Source organism: Leptonotus elevatus, chromosome 6 (assembly GCF_054856555.1).
Source record: "Leptonotus elevatus isolate MCC_2025b chromosome 6, RoL_Lele_1.0, whole genome shotgun sequence".
Classification (NCBI taxonomy): domain Eukaryota; kingdom Metazoa; phylum Chordata; class Actinopteri; order Syngnathiformes; family Syngnathidae; genus Leptonotus; species Leptonotus elevatus.
In genome coordinates, this window is record NC_141244.1 from 18,913,719 (window position 1) to 18,932,807 (window position 19,089).

General features: G+C 37.6%; 2 protein-coding genes across 2 annotated transcripts in view; both read left to right on the forward strand.

Annotated features, from left to right (window-relative positions):
* The window catches only part of thsd7ab (thrombospondin, type I, domain containing 7Ab), a 101,734-nt gene extending 94,415 nt beyond the window's left edge, over positions 1-7,319 (forward strand). Inside the window, exons 25-29 of the mRNA XM_086078258.1 lie at positions 387-485; positions 1,327-1,409; positions 1,482-1,695; positions 2,662-2,749; positions 4,524-7,319. Coding sequence (XP_085934384.1) covers positions 387-485; positions 1,327-1,409; positions 1,482-1,695; positions 2,662-2,749; positions 4,524-4,617 — 578 coding nt within the window. The 3' untranslated portion in view covers positions 4,618-7,319. The remainder of the gene's footprint in view (positions 1-386; positions 486-1,326; positions 1,410-1,481; positions 1,696-2,661; positions 2,750-4,523) is intronic.
* A 2,723-nt stretch (positions 7,320-10,042) lies between these two features.
* The window catches only part of LOC147172465 (neurexophilin-1), a 29,683-nt gene continuing 20,636 nt past the window's right edge, over positions 10,043-19,089 (forward strand). The window contains exon 1 of the mRNA XM_086078355.1: positions 10,043-10,108. Coding sequence (XP_085934481.1) covers positions 10,058-10,108 — 51 coding nt within the window. The 5' untranslated portion in view covers positions 10,043-10,057. The remainder of the gene's footprint in view (positions 10,109-19,089) is intronic.

Here is a 19,089-nt window from a genome sequence, read left to right on the forward strand (position 1 = left end):
CAAACTGGCTTTGGGGGGCGGAATTTTCTCTCAAATTGCAGGTTGGCTATCAAAGCCTCCCCGATTCAATTTCCACCAGGATGCTCGTGATGCCGGGAGAGGCTGAAGTGGCGCGAGCTCCTTCAGATGAACGAGAGCCTCCCGATGACGAGCAAAGATAGCGGCGCATGCCTTTTCTTTGTTCAAGGTTAAATTGTTCATTTCCTCTGGCTGAGTCTGCAGAGACGCTGATACTGATATCATCTCTCGGCACCACTGATAGACGCTCATTAAGCCCAGGCTCACAGTGAACATTAAAACACTCCGCTGCACTCGTCCACAACTTCACAACTGCTTTGTGATCATTCGTCTTCACATGATTTTTTTTTTTCTCCCTGTCATTTTAGAAGGCGAATGTTTCGAGTACAAGTGGCTGAGCAGCTTTCGACCTAACTCCTCGCGACCGTTCATCTGGTGTCAGCGCTCTGACGGACTCAATGTCACTGGTAAGAACATTACAGTCACTCTCACATAAACACAAAGTATTAAGAAACTCCACTTTTAAAGCCTGCGTATGCGTTTGCATTATTGCGGCACTTTTCAACTTAAGAACTAATGACTTTCCCATAACAACATTGGGAAGCCATTTCCAGGGTGCTCTTGCAGGAATAAAAAAACCCATTTAGAGGTTTTGTCTGATTGCTACTATTCTTATACTTGAAATCAAATGTTTAAAATGTTTATTCCATTATCACTATTATAATATACATATTTTTTATCTATATATATATATATATATATATATATATATAATTTTAAAAAAAATCCCCCAAAAATGCTACTTTTATTTCTGTAAAAAAAAAAAAAAAAAATCCCCCCTAAAATAAAGCAAATGTATCCTCATACTATTTTGCCTTTTTTTCTCTCTGTATTTTTTTTTAACTATTTTTGTTGTTTCACATATTTTGCTTTTTTCTTTAAAAGAAAAATTTCTCATAAGGATATGACTTGAACTCGACTTTTAAAGCCTGCGTACGCGTTTGCATTATTGCGGCACTTTTCAACTTAAGAACTAATGACTTTCCCATAACAACATTGGGAAGCCATTTCCATCGTACTCTTGCAGGAAAAACTCATGTAGAGGTTTTGTCTGATTGCTACTAAATGGACAGATGAACGTTAAATTGTGAAAGATTTGAAGTTTGATGACTTGACAAAAAACTCTAATAAAATCAAAATTCCAATTTTGAAAATTCATTTTCATTTAGCAACATGAAATTTGGTAGACCTGTCTATCCCGTCGTTACTGTGCTTCATTGGATGTTACTGTGTTGTTTTATCCCTTAGGGGGCTGCCTTCCCGCCACCCCCGTGATGGACGACAGCGCGTGCAACCCGCCATGCGTCCCACCAACGTCTTACTGCAGAGAGGTCAGTCAACAGGAAGTAAAGTCAAAACACAAAATGCAGCAAAATCCATCAGTGCCGTGCTGCCCCCTGCAGGCCGGAGTGTGCATGTGCGAGGAAGGCTACACGGAGGTGATGTCATCCGTTGGGCTCCTGGACCAGTGCGCCCCCATCCCCATCCTGGAGATCCCCACGGCGGGAGACAAGAAGGGGGACGTCAAGACCAGCCGCGCCATCAACCCCACGCTGACTGCCACCACACAGCCAGGACGCTCGGGACGTACCTGGTACCTGCAACCCTACGGACCAGGTCACAAACTGCATTATTTATGTTGCGCAACTAGCGTGAGGTCCAAAAAAAAAAATATACAAGTAAAAAATGTAGTGTACAAGAAGAAAAAAATACAAATAAAATGTAAAATACTTGAATGATTAAAAATTTGAAATGTATTTTTCCCTAATAAATTATGATTAATATTACAATAAAATTGTGAATTCACTGTTAAGACAATAAACTAATTGACTAAAATAGTGTTTATTTTATGGGTATTTTAATAAAGCAGTAATTAAAGTATGAAAGCAAAACAAAAATACAATTCTCAAAATGAATAATTAATGACATTTTTGAAAATCAAATAAAAATATATATTGATATATTCCTATGTATTATTTCTAAGCTACAGTTTCTATTGAAAAACAAATGGAAAAAAATAAGTCTTGAAATCAAATGTTTAAAATGTTTGTTCCATTATCACTATTAATTAAATACATCATCACCCTAAAAACAAACAAGCAACTAAATCAATATAGAAATAAAATCATATGCATATTTTTATCTATCATATATATATATATATATATATATATATATATATATATATATATATATATATATATATATATTTATAATGCTTTTTCTCATTTAAAAATTTTGATTTTCCCCCAAAAATCAACTTTTCTTTCTGTAAAAAAAAGATGACTTTTCCCCCCTAAAATAAAGCAAGTTTATCCTCATACTATTTTGCCTTTTTTTTCCTCTCTGTGTAATTTTTTAATTTTATTTTGTTTTAGACATTTTCAATATTTTTAACATTTTCAAGCTCATGCCTTTTTCAAGAAAACACATTGAGCAAAAATATAAAGATATAAATACTTATTCTTGCTCCCATTTTTCATTGGCCGAAGTCAAAGGTGTACAGAAAATTTGTATAACATGAAAACAAGTAACTAATAAGTGTGAGCCAAGCCACTGACTGCTCCTCATCTCCCACCACAGATGGTAAGTTGAAGATTTGGGTGTACGGCGTGGCGGCGGGAGCCTTCGTGCTGCTTATCTTCATCGTGTCTATGATCTACCTGGCTTGGTGAGTCCTCCTCTTCGTCTTCCTCCTCCTGCTCCTCCTCCTCATCATCATCAACATCATCATCATCATCACGACGGTCACCCCCTTCTCCCCTCACCCGTCATCCTCCTCACGGCGAGGGCAGCAGTTACTGCGCCGGGGTGCATCGCTCGCTGGCCTCCCAGGAGTGCCACGCCAACGGGGGGGCGGTGTGGACGGGGCAGCAGAACGCCCACGAGATGGTGTACACCTGTCCCGACTGCCAAGAGCTGGCTCAGAGCAGCGGCAGCTAATGAAAAGGGGCCCCCCCCTCCTCCCCTGTCCAAGAAAGCCCCTTCTCCCAGCATGCCTTCCTCAAGTGCCTGCAGCCCCTCCCCTCACGCGGTCCGTCTGATAAGCCAGTCAGCTCGTTGGAGCAGGTGAGGAATAATCGCATCTTTTTTCTTTTTTTTTTTAAACACAAACAAATTTTCATAGATAGATAGATACTTTTTAAACACAAACACATTTTCATAGATAGATAGCTAGATGTTGCCTTGCTGCCCTCACGTGGCCGAGTCATGCCATTGCACTCATCGCCTTCCCCTTCATCGTCATGCGTAAATTCCATTCTCCAGCAGGTGACAGCATTGTCACATTTGTGGCTTCGATGAAATAGCAACTCATTGTCCACTTCATTAGGTACACCAGTACTGTACAATCTCATTCATGGGATCCAAAAAGATTAACACTAGAGTTATCTGCTTTTAATTGGCATGTCTGGAGACTTACTATGTATCGGTGTAATATAACCATAATGAAAAGGCTATATACAGTATAATAGTAGATGGGGGGGGGGGGGGGTGGACAAATAAACACCAAATACTATAAATAAATAAATAAAAATTACCAACATATATATATTTAAAATAAAAAGACAAAATAAAATAAATACAAAAACAATAGACACAAATACTTGCAGATTAGAACAATCACAAGTTTTGTAAGTGTAAATATATTAGATTTATTTGTAACAAAACAAAAATTCATTTATAAGAATTATAGCAATCAAAATCAATCAATTCTTTCCTCCCCAAAACTCTTTAAAAAATAAAGGTGAAAATATCGACAACATATATACAATAATAAAAAATATATATAATAATATACTATACAATATAATAAAAATAGAATAATAATAATAACATACATACACAAAAATTACAAAAATATTAGAAATGTGCCATTTTGGTTAACGTTGAAGTCATCATTTTTTCCAGGATTATTTATAGGAAAAGTCCAAAAGTTGAAAGGACAGTGGCAAGCACCAGTGTGCAGGTGTACCTAATGTTGTGTCAAGTAATTATATCTCTGTCACAGGTATCAAACTCAAGGCCCGGGAGCCAGATCCGGCACGTCACATTCTCTTATGTGGCCCGGGAATGCAAATCATGTCAACTTCCATGTTCCATGATCCTCTTTGCCAAAATTGCAAATTGTCATGTGTAAAAAAAAAAATCGAAAAAATAGCAATGTTGAAATTTTGCAAGGTTTTTGTGTTTACAGTAACCTCAACAATAGTTGAACAATTATCCTTCATGTTTGATTTCAAAAGTAGTAATCCATCAATGTGTTGTGTATACGTAATAATACGATGAGATGATTAAACATTCACGTGGTTTCACAGTCGTAAGTGCAATGTGGCCCGCCGCAAAAATGAATTTGACACCCTTGATCTTTGTCATACAACAGCGCCTCTTGACACATTCCCTCAATTCTAAGCCTAACGTGTGTTTCCCGTGTGTGCGAACGGCAGCAAGAAGCCAAAGCGACCGGAGCGAGCGAGGCAGCAGCAGAACAACCGCCTCAAACCTCTGACGCTGGCCTACGACGGCGACACGGACATGTAATCACGCCGGACGCTTTTTCTGTTGTTTTTTTGTTTGTTTTTACAGCATGAAGGCGAGACAGAAAATCCTCTTGGAGCACGTCTCTTTGTTTCAAAAAGTGCTCTCCCCACTCACACTTTTATTTTTTTCCCGCCTTCATGACCTCTGCAAGTGTTGAGTCAAATGCCTTCTTTTTTTTCTTTTTTTTTTGTCATCCCACCCAACCAAGACTTCCCCCCCAACACACACACTTTTTTTTCCACTTGAGCCGCCTCTGGAGGCTTTAAGGGATACGTCGCATCATCCGTTGCCAAAAAGAAAAAAAGAAAAAAAAAGAAGGGGATGAAGGGGAGGAAAATCTCCATAAAGGGGTTTAGAATCCCTTCCTCCGCTGAATCCTTGCTCTGGACAAAAGAGGGACGTCACTCTCTCTCTTGCGCTTTTGTGGTTGTTGTTGGATTGGGGCAGCTGTTGCCATGGAAACTGCACCCCTCTCTGTCTCTCTCTCACCTCCACCCTGGCTGTGTTTCAGGCACTAACGTGCACTATATTAGTGCAGCACATGATTGCTGATGCCATAAAAGAAGAAGATTTTAGAAAAAAATTAAATAAAAAAAAGGTCAACGCAAACACGCGGGGTTCACTTGCGAAGGAGTCTTAGGGCCACACTGGGGGGAAAAAACATCGACTATATATTGGGCGACGAGGATCAAATCAGATTGCTGCGTAATTAACTTACTTTTTGTGAAGAAAAAAACAATGTTTTGTTTTGCCTTTTAATGAGAATATATAATTTGCAGGGGTGAGAAATAATAAGTAATAAATAAATAAATGATAAGTAATAAATAAATGATAAGTAATAAATAAATGATAAGTAATAAATAAATACATAAATATGAAGTCATAAATAAATAAATAATAAGTAATAAATAAACACAAAATAATAAAGAAAATAAAGAAAAAACAAATGAGTTTATTTTCATAATGACTTGCCATCTAGCTCCCCAAAAATGCAACTTTTCTTTCTGTTAAAAAACAAAAACAAAAAACTTTTTTTCCCCCTAAAATAAAGCAAGTTCATCCTCGTAATATTTTGCCTTTAAAAAAGTAATAATAATAATTATGTTATATGTTTAAACACGTAAATTTTAATTTTGCTTAACGTATTTAGCTTTTTTTTCTTTGAAAAAAAATTCTTAAAAGAATACAACTTGTTGATTTTTTTTTGTCTTCGAAAATAAATTTTAAACATTTTTAGCATTTTCAAGCTCATGCCTTTTTCCCCCAAAAAACACATAGCAAGCAAAAATATTAAAATATAAGTACTTATTCTTGCTCCTATTTTTCATGAGCTGAAATCAACGGTGTACAGAAAATTCACTTCTTTTTTTTCAATTATTGTTCACAAATCTGTCTAAATCAGTGTTACCGAGCACTTCTCCTTTGCCGAAATAATTCCTCCACCTCATAGGTGTGACATTAGATGCTCATTTGACTTTTTTTTTCTCTCACATTTTGTCTTTTTCTCTTACACTATACAATTTTGTTTCCTCCCAAAAATGCTACTTTTCTCTCGAAAACATGCAACTTTCTTGAGACATTCTCATAGTATACATTTTTTTCTTTTCAGTGAGGCCCTAATACTCCTTTGTAGATAATGATCAAAAATGTATAGATTTTTTCAATAGTAAAAAAAAAAAAAAAGAGAAGTACCTTTTGTGGTTTGTAGAGGTCATATGGTGTAATACGTTTCTTTCTGCCCTGATGAAATTTCCAACACATCTTTGTCCTTATTTAGGAACACAGGAAGTCAGACATTTTGATTTGAAGCAGCCATTTTGAAGACAAACTTATTGATCTTGAAAAATGAAACTCTGAAAACTGGTTTGACATTGCAACATGACATTTGGCCAAGTCTATCATGAGTCAACCCACAAAAAAAGTCATGTCCCAAAATGCACAGAAAGTCTGCCATATTGGTTTGAAGCAGCCATTTTAGGGCCATTTTGGCCATTTCCATGGTCCTTCAAGAACAAACTCCTCCTGCAGCTTTTTTTCTGATTGCTACCAAACTTTTAGCACACATCCAAGATGAAGGATGCAAAATGATGAAACCTTTTTCTATTTGTCATTGTTTGTATGGAGTTTGGTGACTTGCCATAAACGACCAAAAGGCCCTGAAGCTATTCATTGGCAGAAAATGCAATAACTCTTCGCTCCTGCGCGTCAATCTCTTTTCCAACTTTTCTTTTATCTGCCTTACTGATGATTACTTGCAGTTTTTCTACTTGAAAGGGTCCAACTAACATGCAGTCACTGACAAAATGGTCACTAATGAACACTCTTGTGTTTTTCCACATAAGCTTTAATATTATTTATGAGATGGAAAATAAAAATAAAAAAAAGTCTTTGTTTACGTTGTTGGATTTGTAAAAACAAAAAGCAACTTTTTTTATGTTCTTCTTTTCCGTGCAGAGGAAAAATAACTTAAAAGGTACGTGTACATTTATTTTGTATTACACTGGAAATGTTTAGTTTGAATATTGCAAAAGTGGCTGTATGATATTTTTTGCTGTCCTGATGCAAGTTCTGTGGTGAAAAAAAAAAAAGAATGAGCAAGAAGACGACGAAAGAAGAAAAAAAGCTCGTCTGTTTTGTACAGGTTGTTTGTGTGTGCGGAAAGAAAGTGCGATAATAAATAAGGACACGGTGACAACACACGAGCATATTTTGTCCAATATGTCTTTTATGTGCGCTGGAAAAAGTTGATTTGCAGTGCAAAATATTCTGCAAGCCTGATATAGTGCTTCACTTTTGTTACAGCTTTCGTGTCATGTCGATTCAATTCATTTTCGCCTTCAAAATGACACTTACCTGTAATAGTAAAAAAAAATTGTTTTTTTGGGTCATTTAGAAATTTGCAAAACATATTCTAAATATCTTTTCACTTTGCCTTAATGGGTTATTTTATGTAGAATTTCAAGAGGGGGGGCTGTCCCCCAAAAATGCATAAAATTTTCATTAATTTAAAATGTTCACGTCGCTCTTTAAAGGAGCCGTATGTGATTTTTTTAAAGCTAATGCTAAGCTAACTGTATTGTCTGCCATCTTTTGTCTTGTAAATGCTCATGTGGAATGCACAACATCTGGAAAGTCTTAATATCGTGTCACCCCCCCCCCCCCACCCAAATTGCTAAATAAAAAAATCCTAAAGATTTCTACACAAAATAACTTATAATGCAAAATGAACATATTAAACGGGCTAACGAATAGCATTGGCATCGCGGTGTTATAACCAATTAAGCAATTGATATTTGAACACAAATGTTGGCGCAACGCAAACATAATATAACGATACTCACGGGCATATATTCTTTATACTCTGTGTAGAATGGCTAATATTACTGCGGCTTGATGACCAGCTGAAGACCGTCTCCATTGTACAGTGTATCTATGATACTGCCCCCAAGTGGCCAAGGCTCGCACCCAACAAGGAGCAGCACAATGTCTATTGAACTAAAGCAAAAAGTAATTTTTTTAAAATTACATTTCATTTATTTCGATGAGTACTGTATGTTTTAACAAATTACAATATCTATTTTTTTTTTTTGTGTGTCCAAAATTTTATAACCCAATTACCACTTTGATTACCAATAATTGAATCCATTTAGGAATCAAGCCGTAAATGTAACAAAATGTTCACGTGCCATTTTTGTAAGGCTAGCGCAGGCTCAACATCTGCGTTAGCTCTTTGCTGCTATCCAAAGAAGGCAAAATGTCCCCTTGCGCTAAAGTGACGCTAATTGAGTTGCAGCGTGATGGTTTATGCAGCCGAGAGCTCCTTTTGCCTTAGCACAGATGCTATCGCGCTGCATCGGAGTGCGACGCGCTGCCATTTAGCAGATTGATTTTGACCTTTCCTCGTATCTTTGCTCTTACTGCACTTCTTCTTTTGTGTTTGTTTATCTAAAAGGTTTTCTCTCGCAACCGGAATGACAAATTTAATATATGACATCATTGCTTTTAAATGTCACTTGAAAATGATTATGTATACAACTTTATTATTGCTAAGTTGTAACAAAAATTGTGTTTTTGTTGTGATATGTTAATTTGGCTTTTTCATGATGGGTGTTTTTTTTTTTTTCAGATAAGATAGCAGACAAGATAAGACTTTATTGATTTACTTGCAGGAGCAGCATCATAGAAGGACAAAAAAAGGTCACGGGATTGAACCTTATACATGAAAAGCTATATTTATACAATAGCTTACTGTACATTGAAAACAAAATATACAGTATGTACATAATAAATACATATATGTTGCATCAAAAATATGTAGAATAAGAAAAGAAGCAAAATGCATATTAGTCAATTTCATTTTTACTTTCATTCTATTTTTGTATTTATTTTTATTCCAGAGTCTCCACTGGTTTGTGTATTGATGTTTAAGTTATTTATGGAGTCAATTTGATTAGTTTTTCTATTTCTCTCTCTCTCTCTCTCTCTCTCTCTCTCTCTCTCTATATATATATATATATATATATATATATATATATATATATATATATATATATATATATATATATATATATATATATATATATATATATATATATATATATATATATATAATATTACAATTATTTTTATAGTTATTTTCGATTTTTTTTACATAGATTATTTTTTAAATAAATATTTGCATCGTTATATGATAATATAATATACAATACTGTCTTTGCATTCTATTACTTATAAGTCACAATTTTTTTGAATTCTTATATTTTTACATATCGAATATCTGTTGTTTTGTATTTTAATTAATATCCTATTTTATTAATTATTTGTATATTTTTAAATTCACCATTGTGTTCTATTTTTACATTATTGTATGTATGTATGAATTTTATGGAGTCTATTCTGAAATTTTACATTCCATATATACTATTCAATTCACATTCTACCATATCAGGTTTTTTTTTACGTGCATGAATTTTATTTATTTATGTTTTAACGTTTTTAATTTTCTATTATTGCAGCATTTGAGCATTTTTCCTGACGTTCCTTGTCCCCAAATCAGTTGCAGTGCAGCCGAGCACCACTTGAGGGCAGCCTGACAACATCTAAAGTTCTCAGAAGTCCTTCACCCCTCCCCAAGACCCCGAATCCCCCCCCCCCCCCAACACCCATCCTGCATCCCTGCGTGCGAGTATAAAGCATCCTCTCCACACTGACGCGCTCATGTACAAACCGCGCAGCATCACCTCTGAACGCAACATCCATACTACCCCCTACCAAGAAGACCCTCACCACCATCATCATCATTTGACCTCGGGACACCTCCCGCTCACTCGGGCCGTGTACTTTATTTCAAGTTGGGTCAGCAGGAGATTTTGTGGGTGCTTTCCCCCCCACCCCCACATCAGAGAGGACGACGGCTGGGCTGACGCTCGGCGGTCAAAACATGCCGACCACATGGTGCTGCTGGGCTCTGCTGCTGTCACTCATCTCTCTGGTGAGCAATTACCGCATTTGTTAACTCCCGATTTGGTCCCATTGGTAAGTCATCTTTTTGCAACATTTTGCTTCAAACGGAGTCACGCTGAGGTCCTTTTGGGTGAAGAAAACCAGATCAGACTTGAAATAATCAATGTGTTCGGCTCCAATATGTCGTTTTCTAAAAGCTAGCTATGATAACGTTGATTTAAATTGAGAGAAAAATGCATCAAAATTTAAATAATCCAGAGAAAAAAATCCCTTAAATAGAATTATCAAGCTTGAATTTAATTGAAGACAAATGATAGTCATTTATAGACTTGCAGTTAGGTTTTGGACACAATTAAAGGACCGGTGTGTAATTTTTCCACAGGTAACGCTAAGCTAGCCTTGACAATTTTAAGTGAGACAAGAAGACATATCCAATTAGGATGAATTGTCTTTACACCATTATAGGACTAATGTGTGGTTTTCCCATAGATAATGCTAAGATGGCTTTGATGCAAAAAAAAAAAGTGTCATTTTGGACACACTTAAATGTCTTATGTGTAGTTTCCCCACAACAAATGCTAAAATTATGAGGACCATTTCTTTCCCCGAGGCTAATGCTATGATGGCTGTGATAGCATTTTAATCGAGGAAAAATACATTCAAAATTGAAATAATTGAGTTTCTGACAGCATTAAAAGACAAACCTGTAGTTTTTGGGATGCTAATGCTAACCTATCTGTGATTTTAAAAATAAGAATAAATAATCTGACTTTTACTAATCCGATTTTGGACATCATTAAAGGTCCAATGTGTAGTTTTCCCTAAGCAAATGCTCAGCTAGCTGTAATAACTTTGATTTTAACAGAGCAAACAAATAGACTTCTATTAATCAGGTTTTCTGACATCAGTAAAGGTCCAACGTGGTCCAAAGCTAATTGTGATAACTTTTAATTAAAAAAAAAAAGAAATTAAACTTCAAAGTACATTTTGGACCTCATTAAATGACCACTGTTTAGATGTTGCCTGAACAAATGCTAAGTTAGCTTTGATAACGTTTATTCAGGAAACACAAACAATACTTGAACTAAACAAGTTTATTGACATCATTAAAAGGTCCTGCGTGTCGTTTTATCAGCTGTGATAACTTTAATTTCAATTGACAAATAACAAATTAAGCTTCAACGAATCATGACAAAATGAAAGCTCCAATATGTCGTCCTCTTGTAGCTAATGCTAAGCTAACTTTGCTTTTAAGTGCCGCAGTAAAGTGACATTAGCAGAGTTAAACGACACCTCACATCTTCCATGCAGGATCTTTTTTTGGCGCGTCCCTTAATGACACTCCAAAACCTAAAAACCTTTTGTGCAAGTTTTATATCATTCGTGAAAGTCTTATTGCTAGACTATAAACCCAAATTAATTGAAGTATTACAATCTTAACAGGGTGACTAAACGCCAAGTGGGGAAGCTAATCTTTTAGTAACTTAAGAATCCTCAACTCTTAAAAAAAAACTAAACCCTCACTTCGAGACCGCAAACCTTTCAGGAATTGCTTCCTCTATCCCCTCAATGCAAACCCTAAAACCTTCGTAGAAACCCTGAAACTCAAAGCGGTCGTTTCCTAAACCAATAAAGGAACTCCTTAAACTTTATTGGGTGGCTGAAAGCTGGCATCAACGTAAACATTAACTCTGAGAGAATGTCACTAACCCTTTAAAGGAAGCACTAAAACTTAAGTAGAGACGTTTTACGGAAAACTTGCACTGTTGAAGTCCTTAACTTCTTAGTGGAGGGTCTTAAACTTCAGTCATGTCAATATGTTTAGGACAGTCGAGGACCTAAAACCTTTGTGAATGTCGCAAACCCCTTAGACACAGATATGGTGAACGAGATAGATTTTCATTACTATTACACCCAAACACTTACTTGAGGACCGGAACCATGAATGGAAGCTCCAAGAAATGTTGATTTAAGTCCTAAATCTTAAGTAGAAGTACTAAAACCATAGCGGAAGTGCAGCACATTGCAAAACCTAAAAAATCTCCCCCGATCGAAAACATACTTAACAGTCGTTACTGTAATCAGCGTAAAAGAATGTACTGAAATAAATCAACATGATTGTACAGTCTACATTGTACAGCATCATCGGAAATTTTCTGTTTTGCTGGGGGGGGGGGGGAGAAAACAGCCGCAGCGGGAGAAAGTAAAAAAGAAAAAAAAAGTGTCTGTCTTGACGATTTGTGACAAGCCAATTGCTTTAATCCCGCGTGCGCCGGTAACCTCGCCACCCCGCCGTCCCGCCGTCCCGCCTGCTCTGAACGCGTCAACAAAGCAATCGGCGGAGAACAGCGGCCGTAATCCGCGTAAAAACTTCACTTAAAAAGCTCCCGCGGCGTTATCAGTGTTTAATTTGCATAGTGATGGAAAGAAGTCAATTACTATTAATTATTCTCTACAACTTCATTCCCATTATCCAATTGAATTTGCCGTCTTGAAAAGCATAAACTCAATTTCACAGCTGGCTAAACTCGCTAATCATTTACCCCCCCTCTCCTTATCCCCCCCAACCGTACATGCCGCCGCCCTCCTTTAATGCCACACACCGCCGCTGAAAACTCACTGATTGCCGCATCCTAAACTCCTGAAGAAGTGCTGCCAAGTCAGGACCAACCGACACTTGCCGTTTCTCAATATGAAGAACACAAAGTACGGCTTCATAACACACACACATCACATGTTCCCGTGGTGATCACGTTCCCCCCCCCACGGGAACCTCCCAAACCTCTTTGAAGCTGGTGTGGAAAAAAGTCCGATTAATGCGTTTTCTCCCGTGGCTACCTCCCCAAAAAAAAAGTGCAGGCTCGTTTCTTGGTCCTCATCTTCAAACCGGTTCCACTCACATATCATGAGTGTGAGGTCACGCTGGCAATTGTGCCCCCCCCGACTCCTCTGGAGATAAGGCACGTCCACCTGTGATTTCCTGACACTCTGATTTGTCCTCATCTCCGACACCCTCGGGTAGCACTTTGATGCAACAGCTACACCCAAACACTTGGTGGGGGCCTGCAAGCTCCTGCAAACTGAGTGTAACTCTCTCAAAATTCAGGAAGTCTCTAAACATTAGCAGGGGGAACCTAAACCATTAATGGAATCGTCTAAAACCTTCGTGGTTTTGGGTAGGCAAAACCTTAGTCGGGGTTCTAACGCCTTTTGGAGTAAAAACCTTTATGGCATTCTCCAAAGTCTCAGTAGGAGTCCTAAAACAATCTGAGGAGTTCTAGAACCTTTGTAGGAGTTTATTGAAGCCCCCATAAAACCCTCTGGTACTCGCCAAAGCCTTAGTGGAAGTCCTAAAACGTTAGTAGGGGACAAAACCCCTTAATGAAAGTCCCTAACACCTTATCAGAGGGACCTAAACCATTAATGGATTTGTCTAAAACCTTCGTGGTTTTGGGTAGGCAAAACCTGAGTCGGGATTCTAACGCCTTTGGAGTAAAAACCTTTATGGCATTCTCCAAAGTCTCAGTCGGAGTCCTAAAACAATCTGAGGAGTTCTATAACCTTTGTAGGAGTTTATTGAAGCCCCCATAAAACCCTCTGGTACTCGCCAAAGCCTTAGTGGAAGTCCTAAAACGTTAGTAGGGGACAAAACCCCTTAACGAAAGTCCCTAACACCTTATCGGAGGGACCTAAACCATTAATGGATTTGTCTAAAACCTTCGTGGTTTTGGGTAGACAAAACGTTAGTAGGGGTTCTAACGCCTTTGGAGTAAAAACCTTTATGGCATTCTCCAAAGTCTCAGTCGGAGTCCTAAAACAATCTGAGGAGTTCTATAACCTTTGTAGGAGTTTATTGAAGCCCCCATAAAACCCTCTGGTACTCGCCAAAGCCTTAGTGGAAGTCCTAAAACGTTAGTAGGGGACAAAACCCCTTAATGAAAGTCCCTAACACCTTATCAGAGGGACCTAAACCATTAATGGATTTGTCTAAAACCTTCGTGGTTTTGGGTAGGCAAAACCTGAGTCGGGATTCTAACGCCTTTGGAGTAAAAACCTTTATGGCATTCTCCAAAGTCTCAGTCGGAGTCCTAAAACAATCTGAGGAGTTCTATAACCTTTGTAGGAGTTTATTGAAGCCCCCATAAAACCCTCTGGTACTCGCCAAAGCCTTAGTGGAAGTCCTAAAACGTTAGTAGGGGACAAAACCCCTTAACGAAAGTCCCTAACACCTTATCGGAGGGACCTAAACCATTAATGGATTTGTCTAAAACCTTCGTGGTTTTGGGTAGACAAAACGTTAGTAGGGGTTCTAACGCCTTTGGAGTAAAAACCTTTATGGCATTCTCCAAAGTCTCAGTCGGAGTCCTAAAACAATCTGAGGAGTTCTATAACCTTTGTAGGAGTTTATTGAAGCCCCCATAAAACCCTCTGGTACTCGCCAAAGCCTTAGTGGAAGTCCTAAAACGTTAGTAGGGGACAAAACCCCTTAACGAAAGTCCCTAACACCTTATCGGAGGGACCTAAACCATTAATGGATTTGTCTAAAACCTTCGTGGTTTTGGGTAGACAAAACGTTAGTAGGGGTTCTAACGCCTTTGGAGTAAAAACCTTTATGGCATTCTCCAAAGTCTCAGTATGAGTCCTAAAACAATCTGACGAGTTCTATAACCTTTGTAGGAGTTAATGGAAGCCCCCATAAAATCTGGTACTCCCCAAAGCCTTAGTGGAAGTCCTAAAACGTTAGTGGGGGACAAAAACCCTTAATCCCTAACACTTTATCAGGGGGACTTAAACCATTAATGGAATCGTCTAAAACCTTCGTGGTTTTGGGTAGGCAAAACCTTAGTAGGGGTTCTAACACCTTTGGAGTAAAACGTTTATGGCATTCTCCAAAGTCTCAGTAGGAGTCATAAAACATTATTAGGAGTCTAAAAACAATGGTGGAACTCCACAACCTTACTAGGAGTTCTAAACCTTGAATGGAAACTCCTCAAACCTTCTGGAACTCCCCCAAAGCCTTAGCCTTAGTAGGAGTCCTAAAACCTTAGAAGTCATAAAACGTTTCTGGAACTGCCCAAAGTCCTAAAACCTTACTTGGGGACTAAAACCCTTGATGAAATCCCTTAAAACCTCATTTGGGGGCTGAGCTAAACCCTTAATGGTAGCCCCTAAAAATCTCTGTGACACTTAATGCCTTGGACCTTTTTAGGAGTCCGACCTCAGTTGGCAAACAAAATCTTTAATGGGAGTCCGTAAACTAGACCTTTGAGGAACTTCCCAAAGCTTCACTCGAAGTCCTATAACCTTAGCTGTGAATGAAACCATTTAATAGAAACCCCTCAAACCCGAGTACAGGGATAGCGAACCCTGGTCCTCGAGAACCACTATCCCACCTGTTTTCCGTGTCTCCCTCCTCCAGCACAGCTGACTCAAATGATCAGCTAATCAACAAGCTCCGTAGAAACCTGATAAAGATCTTGTTCATGAATCAGGTGTGTTTGGTGGAGAGAGACATGGAAAACAGGCAGAGCAGTGGCTTTTGAGGACCAGGGTTCCCTACTACTGCCCTCGTAGAACTCTTAATCAGTGTGTTGGGAAAGAAAATTCAAAATGAGAGTTCCTAAACCCTTTGTAAAACACAAAATAGAATTAAACAATGTATATTTAAACACCAGAATATTCAGCCAAACCATATCATTTTGTCTACTAGAAGGCTACTAGCTTAATGCTAACAACAAGGCTAACAGAAGCTAGCATAGATGTTATGGTAATTATAAACCGTCAAACACTCGCACACTCTAAATTCAGACTTGACTGGATAACGTAACGACCGCTCACCTGTTTTCTAGGTTTAATCATGTGATGCTCGCACTGTGATGTCATTTTCAGTCGACAGTAAGTAGCAAAATGGCCGGCAGCGGATGAAAACGGGTGGATTTTTCTGCTTAATTCACGTTCCACAAATGCGATATTAATCAGTATGATGACTTATTTTCAATCTAATTAAACATTTGCCAAATGTGATGTAAAAATAGCATCGTATAGTCTACTAGCTTAATGCTAACAACAAGGCTAACAGAAGGTAGCATAGATGTTATGGTAATTATAAACCGTCAAACACTCGCACACTCTAAACTCAGACTTGACTGGATAACGTAACGACCGCTCACCTGTTTTCTAGGTTTAATCATGTGATGTTCGCACTGTGATGTCATTTTCAGTCGACAGTAAGTAGCAAAATGGCCGCCGGCGGATGAAAACGGGTGGATTTTATTGCTTAATTCACGTTCCACAAATGCGATATTAATCAGTATGATGACTTCTTTTCAATTTAACTAAACATTTGCCGAATGTGACGTCAACACAGTATCGTATACAATATAGGAGTCAGTAAATATTGCATTGGAGCTTGCCCGCTATCTGTGCTCCATTCGCACGCATTTGCAATCGCACTCACTTGCACTGCAGCATTGAGGCCAATGAAAAGTGACACACACACTCTGTCTTGCGCATCCCAGTACTTCTATTCAAGATGGTGTGTGTGTGAGTGCGTGTGCGTCTATATAGAATGTGGCGGCACTTGTTTATCTTGAAAGCACGGCGGCGTCCGTGAGTTATCTCCCGGCTCGGCGGCGTGCAGATAGCGTTGAGTTTGTCCAACAAGCGGCCAGGACTTCTCTGTGTGTGCGCGCGTGTGCGTTATCTGCTCTTGTCCCGCCCGCCCGGGACGCCGCCGCACTACTGGAAAAAAACCTGGAATATTATTAAAGCAGCCTTAAATAGACTTTCTGCTGGTGAACGTGGCCGCGTTAAATGTAAATGCAAATGAAGTGTCCAAGCAAGCTTGAGCAATAAAATGTTCCATTGCAGGCGATAACGACACTTTTTATTGCAAGGGGCATTGACTTTCTTTTTTTCTTTTCTTTTTTACAGCGTGTGAGAAATGCAATTAAAAAAAGGAGAGGGAGGACTCAAATGCAAAGCTAAACACAGAATGCTTTACGATAAAACTAATGAACGTCATTGCAGTAATTCGCTGTTTAAATTCATGTTTCCTGATGGCTCAATGTGACCCGCTTTGTTTTGTTAGCAAAAATACAATAATGCATATTAAATAAATAAGGCCAAGAGTATAAATGTTATCCAATCGATGTTTCAAATGGGTCGATTTGACTTGCAGCATGACACGGCGGTGGCAAATATGAGTGTAAGTTTTCAAATTCAATATTTAAATGACTTGAGTTAGGTCACATATTTCATGATTTTAAATGCTAACTTGACAAGACTGAGTTGACTGACACAAATAAAATAGTTCTGTAAAATATGTGCATGAATTCATGTGCAATTGAGTTGGTTAACACAAGTCAAATTTGCTTAAAATATTTGCATAAAGTAAGGATGATTTCGATGACTTATGGGGTTAACTTGGGCAAAACTATGCCACATATTTGTTTAAATTTCAAGTTTTTAATGCTAAATTTATGTTAGACCTTAATCCAAGAAAAAAAAACATCAATCATTTGCATAAATTTTAGAATTTAAATACTAAATTTCAACTCACCAAGGTGGTTTTTAAAATTAAATTTTTGCATACATTTGGTTGAGTCATGTTACATAATTCTGCAAAATATGTGCATTCATTTAAAGGCCAGATTTAAATTTACAAATATTTCAACATTAATTAATTAATTAATTAATTGATGAATTAAATATAATACAATTAATGAAAAGATAATAAAATGAAAACATAATTATTCATTTGTAATTAATTTTTAATTATAAAAAAATTCAACAAATTGAAAATATACACCAACTTTAGATGAATAAAAATAGCTGCGTACATTTCAGATTTTTACGGCAAAAATAAATACAGTACAGGATTGAGATTAAAATAATTCCATAAAATATTTATATACATTAACATGCTAAATCAAGTGAGTCGGTTAGCAAGATGAATGAAAGAACACTTTAAAGCACACTTGATTGTCAGAACTGGTTCAATGGGAACACTTTCAACCAAATCAAATCTGGTTTTGATATGAAATCCTCCATTCGTTTGTGCATCAGCATCACAAAATCATGAATGCGCGCCACGCGGTGTTTTCCTTTGAGGTCGTTTGCGTGACAGATGATCGTTTGCGAGTCTCCTGGCGGATAACTGATGATGTTTCCCGCCGTCACCATCAATATTATTTCTGCCACTCGTCTTTGTCACTTGTGCCCGATAAAACAACTTTTTCTCGCCGTCACGTACGCGCGACTCACAATGGCTAACAAGACACTTCAAGACTTTTTTTTAAAGAAATAGTACTAAAGTTTTACAAATGATCTGTGGTTGTCATTGTAAAACATTTTCAACTTAAAAAAAAAACACAGTTAAAGGTGAGGTCAAGTCAAAAAAAAATGTTTTTAATAATGTGTTCTATGCGGCCTCACGCGTGTAAATTCTGATTAGTATTGCATTTGTGGATTATCAATTAAACTGCAAAAATCCCATTTGCCATCTCAGGGCGGCCATTTTGCCACTTGCTGTCAACTGAAATTAACATCATGGTCATTTGACATTCGCTAACTAAGACATTAGGCAGTGTGATGTCATTTTCAGTTGACAGCAAGTGGCAAAATGGCCGCCCTTTGAGATGGATTAAACAGGTGGATGTTTCTTTTTAATTCATAGTCCACAATTGCAACGTTAATCAGAATGCCGTGTTTAGGCTAACGGGGCGCATAGATCATATTACTATAAAGAACATTTTTGATGTGGCTTCCTCTTTAACTCATTCACGGCTATAGATGTCAAAAATTAATTTAAACTATTTCTATTAGTTTAACATTTGTTTCCATTTTTGTTAACAAGAGCATGAAATACTCGATTTTTTTAAATTGTACATTTAGAACAGATATAAAATTTGTGATTAATTGTGAGTTAACTAGTGAAGTCATGCAATTAATTATGATTACAAATTTTAATCGCCTGACGCTCCAAATTTTTAATAATGTTTTCTCTTT